The sequence below is a fragment of the Typopeltis vanoorti genome, chromosome 8 (assembly GCF_054136105.1).
Source record: "Typopeltis vanoorti isolate ZY-2024b chromosome 8, IOZ_Tvanoo_1.0, whole genome shotgun sequence".
Classification (NCBI taxonomy): Eukaryota; Metazoa; Arthropoda; class Arachnida; order Uropygi; family Thelyphonidae; genus Typopeltis; species Typopeltis vanoorti.
The window spans coordinates 118,386,466-118,407,233 of NC_143556.1; the positions used below are offsets into that span (position 1 = coordinate 118,386,466).

The 20,768-nt window shown below is 34.8% G+C and overlaps 1 protein-coding gene across 1 annotated transcript in view; it reads left to right on the forward strand.

Moving 5' to 3' along the window:
- Nucleotides 1-19,621, forward strand: part of LOC150104309 (uncharacterized) — a 61,516-nt gene extending 41,895 nt beyond the window's left edge. Inside the window, exons 3-4 of the mRNA XM_090396911.1 lie at nucleotides 14,688-14,796; nucleotides 18,010-19,621. Coding sequence (XP_090253037.1) covers nucleotides 14,688-14,796; nucleotides 18,010-18,465 — 565 coding nt within the window. The 3' untranslated portion in view covers nucleotides 18,466-19,621. The remainder of the gene's footprint in view (nucleotides 1-14,687; nucleotides 14,797-18,009) is intronic.
- Nucleotides 19,622-20,768: the final 1,147 nt, after the last annotated feature.

Below are 20,768 nucleotides of genomic sequence, written 5' to 3' on the forward strand. Positions count from 1 at the left end.
GACGAGAAGAATCTCCATCTTTCATATTAACATCAAAAGCTTTCGAAAACATTGGTTAATGTTACAGGCTTATATGAAGAATTACACATGTTATTGATATATTGGTCCTAACAGAAGTATCCATTACTAATTCTGATGCAACTGCCTACCAAATTCCAGGCTTTGAACAACATAGATCCTGCCGACAAACAGAGGGGTAGAATAACATTTAACGAACATAAATTAATAACAAAAGAAATTGTTTATAAGTTTGAGCACGCTGAAATCCTTTGTATCGAAATCATTAATACCGCCAATCAACAGCACCCCTTAATACTAAATGCTATTTACAGGCCACAAACTTAAAGGTGATAAAATTCTTGCACGAACTAAATTGTTGGCTTTCATGCCAAGAATTATGCTCAACTAAATACCTAATGATAATCGGCGATATAAACATAAATATTGCAAATGAAAAACCATAACAACACTGTACAATACCTAGATACGCTATCTATATATAACCTAATACCATAACATAACCTAATAGTCGGAATTACTATCACTGCTTCTTGCTTAGATCATATAAACATTCGGATACATTATACTCCACATTATAATATCCATGAACTGCTACACATCTGAAAAGTAACACAAAATAATAACAAACAAAGAAATAGTCAACCACGAAATTAAAAAAAAAAAAAAAAAAAACACGACTGTAAACACATGTCGTCGCCAGATTCAGTAGATACCTTAAACAACAGCATTAAACTCAAATTGGAGGAAATGTATAAGAAAGCTACATAGAAAGTCCTAGATATACACAGAAAGAATATTTCATGGAAACAATTAAAGCAATATCCAAATAACGCAGATTAAAAAAAAAACGAATAGAAGATAACAAGAAACGCCTTACAACGCAGATAAGAAACGCAATGTTATTACAGACACAAATCTTCGCACAAAATAACATGAAACAAACCTGACATCAGATTAACGAGATACTAGATTGTGCTTTCAATACCACCTCTGAAACCATAAAACACAGCTTCATGAAAGAAGCTAAACCTATCCAATAACTAGCAAATGACTTTCACCAATTTGTAGACTCCATCCAAGAAATACAGAGAAAAATCCCTCGAGTCACAAAACGTAATTTCCACTCGGACCATACGCAAAACGGACATTATCGTTTCCAACGTAATAGAAGCAAAACTTCTCTGTGTAATACATCAAATCAAACCAATAAATAAAATAAATAAATAAATAAATAAATAAGATATTTAAAAATAATTATAAAATATTTAAAACCGGACAGATACCAAGTTTGTTAAAAACTGCCATAATCACATCGATATACAAACATGGAAAGAGAAATTTAACCAATCATTACAGACCCATACCAACATCACCAATTATCACTCAAACACAGTGGATCATGCTTAGGAAACTCGCAACATATACAGAGAACTTTCATATAAAATAAAATAGTAAAAAAATCAGCTAACTCCTTTTTTTATTCCAGTATATGGGGAGTAGGCGAGGACGTTTAGCCCTATCTAACTTTTGGAGAGTGAGTGGGCAGTTCAATCTCCACTGGCAGCCAATCAGAGATAGCTTGCCCAAGGCTATCACTTATTAAGTGCAGAAACTCAGTGCAGAGAGACGGCTCAACAAGTGGTCCCTAACCCTAACAATATATTTAATGTCTGAAATAATGTGCGTTCTAACGGTCGATTATCTTCAATTTATGGGAAGAAAAACCCGACAAAAAAGATTTAGAAAAATTTCTCCAAAACGGTTTTCAGAAAACTAAGAGAACAATATCTCTCTTGGAAGATTTTACAGACATAATTAATGCCAACCCTGTGTAGCTCAGTGGATGTGGCGTTTGCACACCATGGCTTAACCGAACGCAGAAGACTTCTTGGTTTCGAATCTAGCCGGTGACGAGAAGAAATTTTTCTAAGCCTATTTTCGACCGGTTCCCGAGTTAGTCGATCTCTGGCACGGGCAAGCGGGTTTTTCCTCCCGAAAACTCGAATTTTTCGTCCCGTAAACTCAAGAAAATCGACCGTAGATCTCACATTATTGCAGACATTAAATACGAGTGTTAGGTTTAGGGACCACGAGATGGCGGCACTTGTTGAGCCGTCTCTCTTCACTGCATGCCACTTAATTTGTGATAGCCTTGGGCAAGCTATCTCTGATTGGGTACCAGTGAAGATTGAACTGCCCACTGAGTCTCCAAAAGTTAGATAGGGCTAAACGGCCTCGCCTACTCCCTATATGATGATGATGATGATGAACATCTTATTTTTCTACTCACTGTAGGTTGAAAGCCTCTCCCATTGGGGGAGGTTTTTGGTCTTCTACTCCCATGGTGACTCAGTCCATATTGGGAGAGTATATCTATACTTGGGTGAAGGAATGTATGAAGGTGAAAGACAATCACAAACATCCATGCCGACGGGATTCGAACCCGCAGCCTATTGGCTGGAGAGCGGATACGCTAACCACTCGGCCAACCAGGACGACACTCCCTATATACGTGAATAAAAAGGCTTTAGCTGATTTTTTTTTTAAATTAATACCGTCTTAGATAAAAACAAATTTGGCATTTTAGTCTTTATCGACTTGACACATTTGACTCAATCTCATATCAAACCTTGTTAGAAAGGCTAAAAATATTGGTATCTGCACACGTGGTTTAGAAAATACCTTCAAAACAGAAAACAAGTCACACGCATCGGGTCAAACCACAGCAGAGAGCTACTAGTAACCTGTGGAGTGTCGCAGGGTGCTATTGTCTGCTTAACTCTATTCAACGTCCACATGAACGATATTAATATTAACCAGGTACCTCTCAAAGACAAGATGTTCCAATATGCAGATGATACAGTTATAATATCTATCCATAATAATGCAAGTATAGAGCCCAAACAAATATACAGCATTACATAAATCTGCTCACTAACTGACTCACTAAACGCTCTATACACCTAAACTCTGATAAGACAAAGTTAATTATATTCAGAAATCCACTGATTCAACCAGTTAATAATATATATATATATATATATATATATATATATATATATATATATATATATATATATATATATATAAACCCATCTAACATCCACTTTCCAAAATAAAAACACACAGAACAGTAAAACCACTACCATCCCTCAATTGAAACAATACAATACCTTGGAATTTACTTTGAAGCAGATATGAACTGTAATAGCTACAATAAGCCATCCACAAAACAAGCTCCTAACAATAACTAGTAAACTGTACAGGTTAAAAGACACAGTCCCCCCCCCCCCCCACACACACACCTAAAAACACTAATATTCAAAACAATCTGCCAAATTATGCTAAGTACGCTATAACAACTTACGCGTTCTGTGCACACTACAAACTGAATAGATTAATTAAGATGAAAAGCCAAACGGCTCTATTTTCTGGCGAAGTTAATTAAATTAAGGGGATAAAAATCCCTTATTATTTTATTTTACAGCCAGTAAGCAAAACTCTAAGATCGAAAACTACGATCTACGAGTTTCATGCCGAAAAACTATCGGCGAATCCAAGCGTAAGTGACCACTTGGTAGTACACCACCAAGGCAACTCGAAGCAAATGTGGAGCAAGCTCCCTCATTATCCTTGATATTTTCTCATAATGTGAAAACACAGCTCCTAGGAGATGTAATACTGCTTTACATTATGAGGAGAGGTCACTACCCAGACCGGTTTCAACCTTATGTATAGGTGAAGCGGGCTCTAAGAATAAGACGATCCCGAAAGATCGCTCAACTCCGCGTTGTTCCACTCGATGATAGGCTCACCCCACCACCAAGCAGGCCATAATCTCAGCCGTGGCCCTACTCAGAGACAGGCAAAAACCTACCTCCAAGTGGAGCCTCTCAAAGCCATATCCGCCCCGAACCGGTTTCCACCCTCATTGGGGGTCTCATCAGTGAGTAGGTAGACCTGGATGATATCAAAGTTTAAGTGAAAAGAACTTACATACCTTCACTATACGAATGCCAGAGTGGTGTGTTCATATATATATATTATATATTATATTATAATTAAGATGAAAAGCCAAACGGCTATATTTTCTGACGAAGTTAATTAAATTAAGCGGATAAAAATCCCTTATTATTTTTTTATCCCCTTAATTTAAATAGATTAATATTATTAAAAGTACAAAATGGGAACAAAGAGATGATATCAGCTTTATATACTAGCTTAGACGATACCAGCTATATATATATATATATATATATACTGCAATGTCAGAACACAAAATACAAATAGCAAAACACTCATGTCACTATACAGCTATGCTAAAATATTATTTTGATACGAACTACAAGAGAGCTAGAAATACACGTACATACCTGATAACAAGACCTCAGTCAACTAATTATTATCACATATAAATATAATAATCACTACGGAAAATCTACTCGAAGCTTCTACATCCCAGATATGCTAAATAAACCACTTTTAATACAGGAACCTTACAAACTACAATAGTCTGAAGAAGGCCCTTAGGACATACTTTACACACTTTACAAACTTAATGAAACACAATATATCAGCTTCAGGTCTTTCAGTTCAGTGACGCGTCACTACATTCTAAATCATCGTGTGTGTGTGTGGGGGGGGTGCGTGCATGTGTGTGTGTGTGTGTGTGTGTCTGTGTGTGTGTGTGAATGAATTTCTTATCCTACGGTTGTGGTGAATATCAGATCTATCAACCATCAGCCTGCTTTCAACACAGTAATTAAACCAATAATCAGTTACTAACTCGTGTCATTTTCAGATAAGCTTAATAAAATGCTTCGAGAATGCAAGCTGTGACATTACACCTCAACCGACATCAACACAAAGAAAAAAAATCCATTTATTACAACTACAGTACTTGAATACATTAAAGCAAAAATTGTAAATATATATAATTTATCATCATTGTGTATATACTATAAAAATGTAATCTTATTCAACTGCAACTCTAAATTACAAAGTACAGTTTACTATTATAAACTCAGTATACAAAAAAAGAAAGAAAAGAAAAGAAAAAAAAGTAGGAACTTCATTGTTAATACGAGAACAATACTTGATGTAAATGCATTATATATAATCATAAAAAAATTCTTATTATATTTTTTATTGAAATCTAATGTAGAATATGAACAATAATATACAGCACTTAGTTGCTGTATTTTGAAAATAACATGTCAAGAAAATTATTGTATATATGTAAATATTTTAGAGATCAATTTAAAATAATATTATTATTACATGACACCTCCAAGGAGTCAAAGGACTCATCACCACCAACAGCAGTATTTATGGTCTGTAAATTGCGTGTGTTCCAGGGGCGGCTCTTGCATAGGCACTACGGAACAGCAGCACCCTCAATTTTTCTCGATATATAAATATATTAATTAATTTATTTATATTTGCTTATAATATTTAATTTTATCATCAACAATCCTATACAATTCTCTTATTTTGTATAAAACATAATAAAAATCCATCTTGTAACACCTAGGAGGACGAAGGACGCTGGCAGCACTATGTTTAAAAAAGTGTCATATTGCTACGTGCGCAAGCATATGCACGTCATAGTGAGATGCGAGCTATTAGCGTAATGCGGCACTGTCCGTCGCGCAGTTCTACTGTTGTTTATATTCAGTTTGCACCAGTAGTAGAGTGTTCGTAGTGCTTATCGTGTTTATTCCGTCTCTTTAAATATTTGGACATTGAAATTAAAGACATAACATTTGTTATAGTTTTTATTTTAGAACATTATTTGGGTTATGATAATGGATTTTATTTTTAAGTAATTTTGAATTATACTAAACTGTATAATTTTATTGATAATAAACAATATTTTTCCATGAAACAAAACAAGAAGAATATATTATTCATGTTAAGTGGATATTGAATCCCACATTATTTCTTAGCCAAATAAGAAACTCTAAGATAGGAAATCTAATCTAAGAGTTTCATGTCGCATATAGAAACTATATAAAGTTTCGGCGAGTTCAAACATAAGTTAACACGTGGCAGTACATGCTGGGGCAATTCATAGTAAAGGTGGATTAAGTTCCGATCACTGTCCTTAGTATTTTCCCATAATGTAAAACATCTCATAGGAGATGTATGCTGTTATACATTATGGGAGGAGGTCACTACCCAGACCGGTTTCGACCTTTAAATATACTAATAGAAAACGGTCTAGAGACTATAAAAGTCAGCTTAGTAGATATTGTGCAAGAACTCTTTGACAAACAGAACGAACAAATAACAAAAACATCTAGCGAAGATGAAGATTTGGTCAAACATAATAATTTAGCAGTGATAGAAGTGTTGCAAACGGTAAAAGACATTAAAATCAGCACTAACGCACTAAATGACAGGCAAGACAATTTGATGAAAGAGACAATCCAAACTCCGTCAAGAACTTCATTCTCTAAAACTATAATATGATCGTTTAAATCATCCACAACATAAAGAAGATGGTCTTCCTGAAACTGCACTTACAGAAATCCTCAGAGACGTAGTTTTAAAATTACGCCATGCAATTGATATCCCCCTACAGCTTAACGACATTCAGACCGTAAATCGGATTCCTAGGAAGAGCAAAAAACAAGGCTTGCCACGAACTACGACTGGTGCAGGTCGTTTATGAGATTGTCTCTTGTGGACTTACAAGCAAGTCCACAAGAGACAATCTCATAAACGACAGCAGACAGAGAAAACTAGTTGCCAAGGACTTGAACGCATTGCAAGACAATACACCAATCTTCCTATGCGAATATTTAACACCATTCAACCAGAATCTGTTGTGCCAAGCAAGAAAAGCAAAAACAGAAAAAACTTACCAATTTTTGTGGATCAAACATGCCAAGATAATCTTGAGGAAGTCACAAACTTCAAAGCCGATACAAATTAAAAGCTCAGAAGACATAGAAAGGCTGCCACAGTGAAAAAAAGGTCTCCTAATTAGTTCAAAAAGAAGACCACTATAAAAATGAATGTGAACGAACAAGACAGAAGCAATAACACCAGAATATATTTGCAATTTCACTCTGATCTGCCCTGTCAGATCATTTATTTGATCTCCCAAACATCAGCCTACATTCAACACAGCAATCAAATTAATAGCAATAAAAAATATATCTAACCAGTGTCATCCTCAGATAAGCTTATTAAAAAGCTTCGAGGATGCAAGCAGAGAAATTACATCTCAACCGAGGTCAACGGAAAAAAATTATTTATTACATTGAAGTGCTGTAGTAACAGCCCTTAAATGCATTAAAAGCAAAATTGTAAAAAATATATAACCTATTGTTATCCTATAAATGCTGTTAAAATGTAATCTTATCCAATTGCAAACTATGAATTACCATCTGTAATAACTATTATTAACACATTATACAAAAAACGGAAAAAGTTGTATGAAATTCAATGTAAAGTAAAAAAGAACTAGAACAACATGTTTTGTAAATGCATAATATGCAATCATAATTTTAATAATAAAATCATTGAATTAAAAAATATACTATTATTATTATTATATGTATGTAATTTTTAAATTTTGTAATTCTATAATTTTATAATGTAATTATTATACGTATGAAAGAAATTAAGAAAAAAAAATTATTACATGAAACCTCCAAGGAGTCCAAGTACTCATCATGGGAGGACACTCTACTCCATTCTTCAGCTACACAGATCTCACTGTTTCTCCTACTACACACAACTATCATAAACCTTATCTTCCACCCATCACTACCACCGCCAACAGTATTTATTGTCTGTAAATTGCGTGTGTTCTGATGGCCGATTTGCCTGTACGCGGGATGAAAAATTCGAGTTTCCGGGACAAAAACCCTGCTACTTTCATATGAGATCGGCTAACTCACTATCAATTGAAAAAAGAATTATGACCGGAGAGGTTGTAGCAAAGCCTTGTATTTTTCTTTTCTTTTCTTTTTCTTCCTTCTTCCACCATGAATGGCTAATTTACGGACCGAATATCGTTTAGTTGAATAGATTTGCTAATAGTAACAAGGTGTTGGCACATTTCAGAGGTCTCTCTTATTAGACTGCGTTGTCTCTCTGCTTTTATGTTGACACTGTTTTTAATATCTATGACCTATTATGAGGTACTTACATACCAGACCTGCATCAAAACAAATTTCAACGAAGAAGGCAGGGTGCCATCGTGGACTGTTTTCCCGGTGTGAAAAAGAGCGATGCTCTAGGTCGTGTTTATAGTGCACATCCCAATAATGCTGAATGCTTTTATTTACGAATGCTTTTGATGTGTGTGAAAGGACCGAAATCATTCAGCGACCTAAGAATAGTAAATGTTTTAGTACATCAGACATACCGGGATGCATGGACGGCTTTGAATTTGATAGAAGATGATTCTCACGGTCCAATTGTCTCTGCGATGCAATAATTTCACACCCAGAGTCATCTTTACATCTTTTGTTCACTGTAAGGTTGGTTCACTGCAACATGACTGACCCTCTATCGCTATGGTCAACCTACAAAAATAAGTTTTTGGAAGATATCTTACACCAAGAACGTTTTACTCATTCTCAGGCTCAATTTAATGAAGCAATATATAATGAGGCATTACTGAGTCTCGAATCAATTGTTGTCAATAAGTGACAAAAGTGTTAAAGATTTCAACAGTGGCGGCCGGTGAAATTTTAAGTGGGGGTGCTGCTGCCTATACAAAATAAAAATTAAAAAAAAATCTTTTTTTCCTAATCAGTAACCAATTTATTAATAAATAAATCTGTAGATTTATTTATTAATAAATTGGTTACTGATTAGGAAAAAAAATATTTTTTTTGTTTTAATTTTGTATAGGCTGCATCCCCACTTAAAATTTCACCGGCCACTAGATTTCAGTCTTCAGATACCGAACAATCCTTCGCCTCTAGATACAGATTTAATCCGGGAAAACCTCATTAATTTCAATGAACTTCGGAATTTATTACGTGGGCAAGAATAACCACTAACTTTAGATCAAACCGAAGTTTTTCACAATGTTTTAACAAGCTGTGGAAATCAATTAGGGAAATTGTTTTTCTTGGATGCTCGGGTGGTACCGGGAAAAGATTTATTTTAATAAATTTGTTACTAGCTAAGTTGAGAAGCCAAGGTAAAATTGCTCTGGCTGTGGCATCCTCCGTTATAGTAGCTACTCTATTGCAAGGTGGTCGAACTGTTCATCCTACTTTCAAGGTACCACTTACAAATGTGACTAATGATACACTGATGTGCATATCAAAAGAACGTAATTTGTCGAAATTATTACAAAAGTTTTCTTTGATTGTTTGGGATGAATGTACAATGTCCCACAAAACATCTGTTGAAGCAGTCGACTGAACCCTGAGGCATATAAGATAAGACGAACGATCGAAGAATGGGTGGAATAACTGTTTCATTTGCCGGTGATTTTCTACAAACACTTCCCGTCGTGCCCTGAGGAACCTGAGCAGTCAAAATGAATGCCTACCTTAAGAAACTGTCATTATGGCATGATATAGAGACGTTTTCTCTCAAAACTAATATGCGTGTTCACCTACATGGAGACTCTAATGTACATTCCTTCTCCTCAAAAATGTTAAAAATTGTCAATGGTAAAGTACAGCAAAGAGACAGAAAAATTATATTAACACACCTAAATATTTGGAAGGTTTTTAAAACTGAAGACGAACTGTTGTACAGTGTCTATTCATCTATTGAGAACATAACAAAAAAAAAGTCATCTTCTTGGTTCAGGGAAAGAGCTATCCTCGCACCTTGAAATGATACCGTTTCAGTAATGAACGAATCGATTCTTAATAGGGTTAATGGGTCTGTTAATGCTCACAAATCAGTAGATGCCACAGTTCATTTTTTCATGGAACTTTTAAATTTGCTTAATCAACCTGGATTTCCTGGTCATGAATTTAAATTGAAAATAGGTGTTCCTAGAGGAGTGCCACTACCATCAATCATCCCAAGAGAGGAAAACCATCGCCTGTGATGATGACTAAATCTGTACCTTCAGAGATAATAGTTCTATGAAAGTGCTCTTTAACATAGGTTGGTCGATTGGTAGAGCCTCTGCTACTAATGGCTCACGTAAAAAGTTAAGCAAGTTTGAGCGCGATTAGTAGTTGGAAGTAGGTCAATCGTTCGATGTTGTTGGCACACTCTCCCTCGATGAGTCTTTGGACTCCCTGGAGGTGTCAAATAACAATAATAACAATAATAATACTTCATCCATTAGGAGAAAATAATAGATTAGGCCAACCCTAATAAAACTAACTTATTAATCCCACATGGAAGCTCAAACACTGACAACTGAAGACTTGGCCAGCATGAGCAAAATCACTTTACATGTATGGGACATATCGGTTTTCTACCCTTTTCAGCATGAGCCACTATCATCAAAATTGTGGTCATCCCTTCACTAAGATACGTCATCAATCTTACAGATATCAAGGAAAATACAGAAACTGATATGTGCAAACCTTTACTCCATTTCTTTTGAAATCGTCGCGAGAAGAGGTGGAGCTTCAGCATCGGTCTTCTCTCAGCTTCTCTTCTATTTAGCATCGGTCATCTTCTCCATTGCTGACAAGGCGGATTTGATTTCCCAGTTATCATATATCTCTTCTTTACTAACACCGTTAGAATGATTAAGAAAGTTATTTTCTTCACTCATCTTAGCACCCATCTAATCAAGTACTTCCTACGATATTCTCTATCTCACTTCAGTATAAGTAACCACGAAGGAGCTAGCTTATAAATAATTCCCAAATACTATCGGAACACAAGTCATCTTATTAGATAAATATTAGTCAAAGGAATAAATCTGTTGTATCTAAAATCCAAACATTCGTACTACTCAAAAATCTTCCAATTTCATAATCACACAGCAGCGAATTTGAATATGGATATAGGAATTTTTTCAAGTAGCTACCCTTCCAGGCAAGACATGTCCTGAAGGGTAGCACACGGAAACTTTCCAGTGAAAAGGATAAAATACATCAAACTTCAGACCGATAGCGCAACATTTTGCATATATGGACAGCTTAGAACAGTTAATCACTACTTTTATTACTGCCCTCTAATAAGATGTATTTTGTTTCGTATTAGTATGGGCCTTAGCGCGTTAGCCTCGAGGGGCTCCCACCCAGATATGGACCTCACCTACGCCCTTCTCTCTTTCCTTCAGGTTTTTTGGAGCATCATGCAGACCTCTGGCAATTTAGATATCAAGAAGTTGGAATGAACCTATGACTAATACTTTGTAACTGAGGTCTCGGTTTAGACCTATGATGTTCTTTTGAACAAACTGAATTGCCTCGTCTCTGAGGAGAATCAACCATTTCGAAACAGTTATCTGGCCAGTGAAACGTTAATCAAATGCACTAATAAAAGGCGAATATACGGACGCTTAACAGTGGTCTTATTTTTTAAGTAGTGCAATCTAAGTCAACTTCAATGCCTTAGCTTGCACTACTTAAAATAACCTGATAGCTTACGAAGATTGTATTCTCGTAAGCTCTCGTACAAACATTCGGATTTGAAATAATGTTGGATCTTTAATATCCACTATTTCTATGTAATTTATTACGCAATATCTTGGCTTGTGACATTTTCCCTTTTCCTTTTAAAAAGGTACCATAATTTTAAATTAAAAATTTTTTTTCTTCTCCCAACGTTTGATAGCTCATATGGATTCAATCAAGTGCAAACAATCCGGAGCAATCCGCGACTATTTCAGTTGCACGAAAACAACAACAACTCTATTTTCTATAGTGATTACTGTAAATAACTTGCATGGTTCTCCCAGTACCGTCGACAGAGTGTAGCATAGAGGCTGCCTGTCTTCACGGCGCAGCTTAATAAGGGCGCTCGTTCAGCCATATTGTGGTAGGTGCCGTCGCTACGCTAACAAGAATTGTTAGCAAGTGGGGAAAGAAGTTTTTTCAGACTTAAACTGATTAAAAATTATTTGCGAACAGCAATGACCTAAGAAAGATTGGTTGGTCTAGCAACTATATCGATAGAGGCTGACATAGCTTATAATTTAAATTTAGAAGAGCTTATAAACAGTTTTATTGTGCGATATCCCCGCAGAGCAAAGATTTAATTATTATTATTATGTAATCGTTTTGCATTAATGTTTCTCTTGTAATAAAAACAAAATATCAATTGGATGCTTGTGTAGCTCACTGGATACGGCGTTTGCACACCACCACGCTTGGCCGCACGAAGGAAGGCTTGGTTTCGAGTCTAGTTGGCGACTAGAGGAAATTTTTCTAAGCCTTTTTTCGACCGGTTCCCGAGTTAGTCGATCTCTGGCACGGGCAAGCAGGTTTTTCCTCCCGGAAACTCGGGTTTTTCGTCCTGTAAACTCAAGAAAATCGACCGTAGAACCCACATTATTTCAGACATTAAATATATTGTGTTAGGGTTAGGGACCACGAGATGGCGGCACATTTGAACCGTCTCTCTTCACTGCGTACCGCTTAATTAGTGATAGCCTTGGGCCATCTGTCTCTGATTGGGTACCAGTGGAGATTGAACTGCCCACTCAGTCTCCAAAAGTTAGACAGGGCTAAATGGCCTCGCCTACTCCCGTATACGGGAATAAAAAGGCGTTAGCTGATTTTTTGATTGATTTGCAATTGGATATTTTCTTATATTTTTGTCTTATAATCCATCTGATGATGGCCCTGGGTTTTCCTTATTAATTTAATGCATCCATTGGCATGCTTTTAAGCAGTATACCCTAAAAATCAGGGATTATTGACAAGCCATTTTTGCCATCTGTTGCGATATATAAAAAAAAAAAATCAGCTAACGCCTTTTTATTCCCGTGTACGGGAGTAGGCGAGGCCATTTAGCCCTATCTAACTTTTGGAGACTGAGTGGGAAGTTCAATCTCCACTGGTACCCAATCAGAGACAGATGGCCCAAGGCTATCACTAATTAAGCAGAGCAACTGTATCATTTCATAGAGGTATGTAGTGTAGTTGTTTAGTAAAACTTTCTGCAAGCATAGTTTCCACAATATCAATCGCAGCTGGCAGAAACAATTTTTGCTTTTCAAAACATTTCAGTTTGGCAACAAAGATCTCTCGAGGTTTGTTAACATACTTCTTATGAAGTGTTTCCAAACGTCTTTTAAGTTTATTCGATTTCATGCTATCAATCACCAAAATTTTCGAACAAATAACACACAGTGGTCTTTCTTCATCATTTTCTCCAGTCTTTGTAAAACCGAAATCTAAATATTCAGCTGTATACTTTCTTGATTTTACTTTTGGAGTAATATTCTGTGAGCCTGAATTTGTTGATGTCGCTACAGTTGTCAGATACCCGCTTGTGTCGAATTAAAAATTTATCCATTTTTCTACACTAGAAAAGATCGTTTTTATACCGTGTATCACAGTCGTTGCGAATAGGAGCAAAATAACATCGACTATGGACTTCTCACTGTTGGTCGGTGTCAAAGTTACTGCCATCTTGCCATTTCAAGCCTTATTCATACGTAGAAACATTTCCAGAATATTCGAGACTTCCTGTGAAGAAATCGTGAACTTTTCCGAAAGGCCGATATGATTCAAAGGTCTGTACAATGATGCCAGATCTATACAATTTTCAAAAGATTTGATGACGTATTTAAATTTGCATGAATATTTAAAAATTTTAATTAATTCCTTTTTTTTTGTTTTGCTAACTTTTATGTTTTATCAGTGTCTCAACAGAAGAATTGCAAGGGGGAGGGGAGGTGGAATTGCCGCAAAAACTAACATTAAAGAATGGGGCACACATGAAACAAGGTTGAGAAACACTGCTCTAATGCAATGAGGACAAACTTTTGAACTTCGTCCCAAGGACACTACACCTGTATGATTGTTAAAAATTGCCAACGAAATTCACTGAACCTTAGAATAGTATTCTTATATTTGTAATGGTGTACTAGAAAGTCCCTAAAACGCCTGAAGCCATCTGCAAGAGAGAGAGAGAGAGAGAGAGAGAGAGAGAGAGAGAGAGAGAGACATTCTGTTAATGAATGCTTTCCTCTCCCCTTTCTGACAACTCATTCTAACTATTTTCTGCCATTTCTATACCTATTTTTAAGGTTAGTTGCTGTCGAACTGCCACTTTTATTACTCTACTACTTCAAGCCTATAAAACACTTGCAAGTGATAGTTAACATATATTCATAGCTCAGGTTCAAGCACAGTGAACCCATTTTTTGTCATCCTATTCTTCTTTCCATTTCTGTTTTACCCAAGGAATAGACTTGAGTTATATACGAGTATATAATCTAAGTCGGCATCCCGACGAAACTAGTTCTGTGGATATATTAAATTTACTTGTTTCCTTATAATATTGGAGTTCAGTCATTAGATAATAGTTTATTTTAGATAATATATAGTTTATATATATATATATATATACATGTACATACATACATACATATATATATATATATATATATATATATATGTATGTATGTATGTATGTGTTAAATTTTATTGATATTCAGATGTAAATACAATGCAGTTATAAAGTCATATGAAGTCATAAATAAATTGAAGCTTAGTGTAAATCTCGGTAACATAAACTATTTACCTCTTCCATACTAGGTTATACCAGACGAAAAATGATAAAAGTAGTTCAACAGGAAGAGGATTATCAGAAAGTTCAAATGAAACGTTTTCATTTGTAAGTCCAGATATGAACAGTCACAAAGAGGTATTTGCTTCACTCTGAAATATATTAATAAAAATGATTTCTTTATTATAATATAAGGTTTATAAGTAGTTTGAAAGATGATAATAATAATAATAATAATACTTATCATTATTGTACTCTTGGGGACATTTATTTCTTAAGTCCAAGGATATGAATAATATGTACAAAATGAAACAACCTGTTAACAGTTTAATTTAACCGATGTATTCAAATGTAAACTTCAGAAAAAATAAATAAAACAGTTAAGTTTCTACTTATTTAACACGAAAGATATTTAATTTCGTACTGCATACTTCTCGTAGTAATTGCAACAAGAATGTAATTAGATTATGAAATTTTTAATGAATATACAATAACACTACTAATTCTTTTCTCCCCCTCCAACAAAAGAAGAAAAAGACATGAGAACATTAACATCAAAATGTCATTATTTCCATGCTTTGCCTTTTCTAGCTGAGGCAAATATGGAAAGTCATTGTATTCTCTTCTTGTTATCGTATCTCTCAGTTACATCTCAGGTTTATACCCTCTTTTTCAGTCCATTTCGTGTCCACATACATCTTTAATAGAAAACACCCTTCAGTTAGGTTGTTTCTTAAAATAATCTACAGACACCTACATTATAACGCCGACGAGATAAAAGGGATCACAGTCTGTGTAATATAATGGATAACGGTAACTACAGAAAATATTGGAGTGATAGATACCTACATACACTATATATCCATATGGTATAAATAAAATGTAATAAGATACATTAAAGAAAACGTATAAATACAGGTTTGAAATAATGGAGTACAAGCATGAAAACAAGTAAAACGTGAAATTACTATTATATAAAATTAAAAAAATCACATTTTAAGATTTCTCATATACTGAATAGTAAACACTATCCCATTTTATAAGTCCCCACCCCCCACAGATCTGAGATTGTTTCATGACCTTTGCAGTGGATGAGAAATCACATAATCAATAACTGAATAAATACAGTTATTTTGGATAAATACAATTTATCCAAAATGGCTTTCAATGGCTTTTCCTTTTTTTGTTTGAATAGTTAAAACTTGGTAAAACTATAGAAAATATTTTTTTTTTTCTGTCCAAGATTTTCTGTTGTACAAAGAAAATATATGAAGTCTGTAATTTAAAATGTGTTTTAAAATATATAATGTGGTAATGATTTCTTGAACAAGAATTAAGAACAGAAGAATTCCCAACTGAAACGATTTATTGATCCAACAAAACAGTAGTTTTATGGAACACACCTCGAAACATTTTGGAAATATTAATTTCATTTCTTTCTGTGTTTCTGGAGAATTTTTCGGGCATCATGGTCACTAATGGTCTCTTCAGTAGAGACTACACTGCTTTCATAAATTAAGGAACAAAGAGAAAAATCACGAGACAAAGAGAAAAACTCGAAAAGTGTATGATAAATGTATATGGAATTCGGTGAAAAGCAATATGATTAATAAACAGCATAATTCAGTAACAAATGGGAACAAGAAACCAGTCATCAGAATACTTTTCGTCTCAGTGGTTCCAATTTGCAGTAGTGGAATATTAAATAATGTTTATAATCAAGTAGAAAAGCTTATATATAAAACTTTTTTTTCAGTAACAAATGGGAACAAGAAGACAGTCATCAAAAACAAGAGGTAAAATGAGATTATCAAAGTGGCTCAATAAGGAATGTGATCACCCCTAACTACAATATAGCACTCTCAACGATGTTTCGCAGTGTTTATAATGGTGTCCAGGAGTTCAGTTGGTAATAACAGCTATTGCTTCTGCAAATCTCTCATAGGTCATCCCATACATGCTTAATAGGACTAAGATCAGGATACCTGATCTTAGTCCATTGAGCAAGTCCATTCGTACGTACGTGCAAATGGACTTGCTGTGCTAACGTATGTTTTTTGAAGATACTGTTCCAATAGCTATTCTTGCCGATTACGAGCATTATCCTCTTGTAGGATAAATGTCTCCATTACCTCACGTGCAAATGGACGAACACAGGACACAGGACTCTGTGCCTATAAGTTGTTGCATTCATGGTTTCGCTAGGAAGCACATACAGCTTATGCATTCACCCACCGAGATGCCTCCCCAAACCATCACACCACCTCTGACATAAGTGTCCCTTTCACGGACATTAGGATGACAACATGCCCCTGGTTCTCTTCAGATCAGAGTATGCCTGGTTTCGTTTTATAGAGCCAATTGGGACTCGTATTAAACAATGCAGACCGCCATTGATCTTAGGTCCAAGTCTGGCGACGGCCCTGAATGGAATAATGAATTTCGTATGATCTACTCAAATCTGGGGCGAATTGCGGCTACTTCGGAAATTCTGTATTATTCATCTCCATAGCTTCTAAATTTAATTAAAAACTCAATTTTGATATGAGATTATAAGGTTTTTCTCAAAACTTTACATGCTTGATGCAGTTTGGTTTGATTGGTGGAGTGAATGGCGTATCTGCTCTCAGCTATCAGATTGCAGGTTCGAATTCTATGGATGATTTGATACTTTAAGAGGCAGATGATTTTCATCGCCTGGTGTGAAAACTACAATATTGTAGATCTGAAGTGGATTGAAAAAATATTCCATGTTCGAATTTCTTCAATAAGGTTTCCAATTTCCGAATTGTCCAAATTTGTTGTTATTAACTAACAAACAGGACATCATTCACAGCATGTTATAAACACAGCGTCTTCAGATTAGCATTATTTTTAAACTCATGAAAGAAGTAGTGGCGTTGTTGATATACTTGTTAAATGTATTTAATAATGCTCTAAATAATAAAGAAATAAATGAATGTGAATACCTACCAGAGTAAAACAAGAAGCGTTTCCTGTTGTTCTGCGAGATTACTATATCTTATAACGTGTGCTTATATTTCACGTACTAATCTCAACAGGGTTGTAATATTTTTTCTCTAGCTCATGTTTAAAGCAGGTTCGAATCTCTATATTATTATTCAATTCCTCTAAAATTATCAGTTATCCCAACTTTTAGCTTGTTTGTTTATTGTTGTGAAATATTAAGAAAGGATATACACCAAAATTCTGCTTATTTCTGTTGTTAAAGAAGTTTGAAACTAAAATTCATTTTTTTTATTATTAATCATCGAATAATAATAATTAACAGATTTGTGAAAAACGTAAGTGTTTCTTTAACTACAGTTATTTGCTTTTTCCCTTTTTCAGGGTTCTTCGCTCTTTTCGCGGTTTGGTAGGAACTGTTTCTATCTAGAATCATTAGGAACGTCTTCCCACTTTCATTCTGAACGCTGTAGGAAAGAAAGACCTACTTACAATTACACCACCAGTGGCAGAGATTCAAGAGTAAGAACTTCGTTGGAAAGCAAGTTCAACTTATCGTCTCAACATACAGGATTAGAATGCAATCATCAATCAGAATACTATCGCCTTCCAAAACAGTGTTCCCAGATATCTGAAGACGTCCAGTTCTCACTAAAAGCTGAAAAACTTACTAAGCACACAGGAAAGAGTAGCGCAACATCCTGTAAGCAAGATAAGAACATTTCCTCTTCAACATTTCGGACACCGTTTAGAAATACTGGAAGGCTTAATGCCGAAAGCGAGTGGTTTCCTTCTGAATCATATCTCTCCCTTCCTTGCAAAAGAAAGGATGATAATTAAGTATACTTCGTTTACTAAAATATGCTGTTACACTTATGCCTAACATTATGGATGAGCTTTAATTATTTTCATAATTGAAATAACGTTAAAAAATTCCAGTGGGCCAATGATTTTTCCGATTTTTTTATTTCATTCCCCCCTGTTCTTGCAGATGAACAGAGTTGATTAGACTGCATTTGCTGAAACGCTTTTTTGTATATTATAAATATGGACTTTGTGGAATTTTATAAATACTAGATATACTTAATATAGAGGAGATATGGAAATGAAATGAATTTATTTTGGTAGTAGAAAATAAACCAATAGAAAAATAAAGTTGTCTCAGTTTCGTGTCCTAATGAAATTCTCAGCTACAGTTAGGATGCAATATTAAAATTTATGCGTGATGAAATGGAAATATGTCCACCCACAAATTATTATAACAGGAATAATAATAGGAATATTAAGTTATAAAGATCACTTATCCAGTGATTCGATTTTAAGAAAACATGTATGTATGTATGTACATGCTCTTATTTCGTCAATCGCGGAGAGTGTCTAAGCCTCCAACAGCAAATATAATGGAAGTAAGAACATGAAAAGTTTAGTAGAACCTCTTGAATGTTTGAGAAACATCGAGAAAATGGTGTGCGAGCAATTAAAACCAAGCTTCATGATACCACTTTTGAATGGAGAAAATAATGGGATGGCAGCAAGCAACATTTTCTTGGCTCGCTTAGATTGTTTTAAAAAAATCTTCCGGAAAATAACAGAATTTTTTAAAACATTTCTTTTATTTTCCTTATTCACAAAATTACTTTTATGTTTTGACATCACATAATATTTCTCATTGAAACTTCTTTTGTAGTTTTTCAAATTTTTTTAAAATAAATTTATTGCAAGGTAATACAATCAGGATTATTATATTTCTTGTTTACCTGCCTTTTACAACAGCATCAGCACCAAAAAAGTCTTCCTAGTCGATACTGGAATTTCGACAATAAATATTTTTCTTAGCGTTTAGATAATTTAGTTTAGATATCTTAGTTTAGATAATTCTTTTCAGTTGCCTATTTTCAAAGAATAATCTTATCTGGAGGCTAATGTCTATTATAACGGTACTCACGAGAAATTACGATTAGCACTATCATGTATCAACAATGGTTTTCAATTCTGAATGTAATCGATATATTATTTAAGAAATGTGTACGCTGTTATACACTGGTGTCCAAAAGCTAAGAATGAACTACATTTTTGCCTGTATATGAAATAAAGTTTCATGACTACAGCCAAATGTGGACACTTTATTGCCAGCATACTAATAAATTATATTACACAAAACTGTGTTATAAATTTCGTACAAATTAAATTGCAATACATTTTTGGCAAATGTTACAAATTTTCTAAGGGCATAGTCAAGGAATTAATGTACAGTGTTTACAGAAAACTATGCAGAGAGGCATTTCAGTACGAAATATGTTCACCTTCAACTGCGATGCAGCTCCCACAACGTCGTACTAGGCTTAGCACCAAGTGATTCAGGAGTTCTTGAGGCAAACTGGCCTCAAGTTTGCCTCAATCAACTCCTCCTTCACTCGTTTGATTTCTAGAGGGGAATTTCGAGTAGCAATGCGTCTCCCTATTTAGTCCCAAACATGTTCTATGAGATCTACGGAGCTTGATGTCCACTCGATTCGATTAATATCCTCTGTCTCCAGAAATATAACCACTGCTCGTGTACGTTGTATCATTTTTCCATTCATAGTCCCTTTTCTAGCACTTGTACCTTGGTGTTTCCATTAAGTACGTATAATGTCTCTCCACACTATGATCCCAGAACAGCCGTATCTATCCCTTTCAACAACATTCTAGCGATTGTACGCAGTACCACTTTCATGTCAGATCAAGTGCTGTCTAGAATCGGAGGAAAGACCAAAATGACTCTTATTTGTAAAAAGTACAGTCTTAATAATTTTTATGAATACAACACCGTTGAAAATGCACTCTACGACGAGCTATGGATAATAGGACGCCGACTACAGGCAATCGGGCGTATAGGCCTACTTGTCACTGACTACCTTACAAAAACCTATTTTAATAGGTTTTTTGTAAGGTAGTCAGTCACATTCTTTTTCTGACACCAATCGATTTTCATTTAATTTTAATTTAATTACTTAATTGCCCTAATTGATATCTAATTTAGTTTAACACCTTTTGTCTACTAAGTAGATGAAGTATTCTCCAAAATTAAATATTTTTCATTTTATACACACGACATTGAGTTCTAATATTTGTGTTTAAATATCACAATTTGCATCACGCAT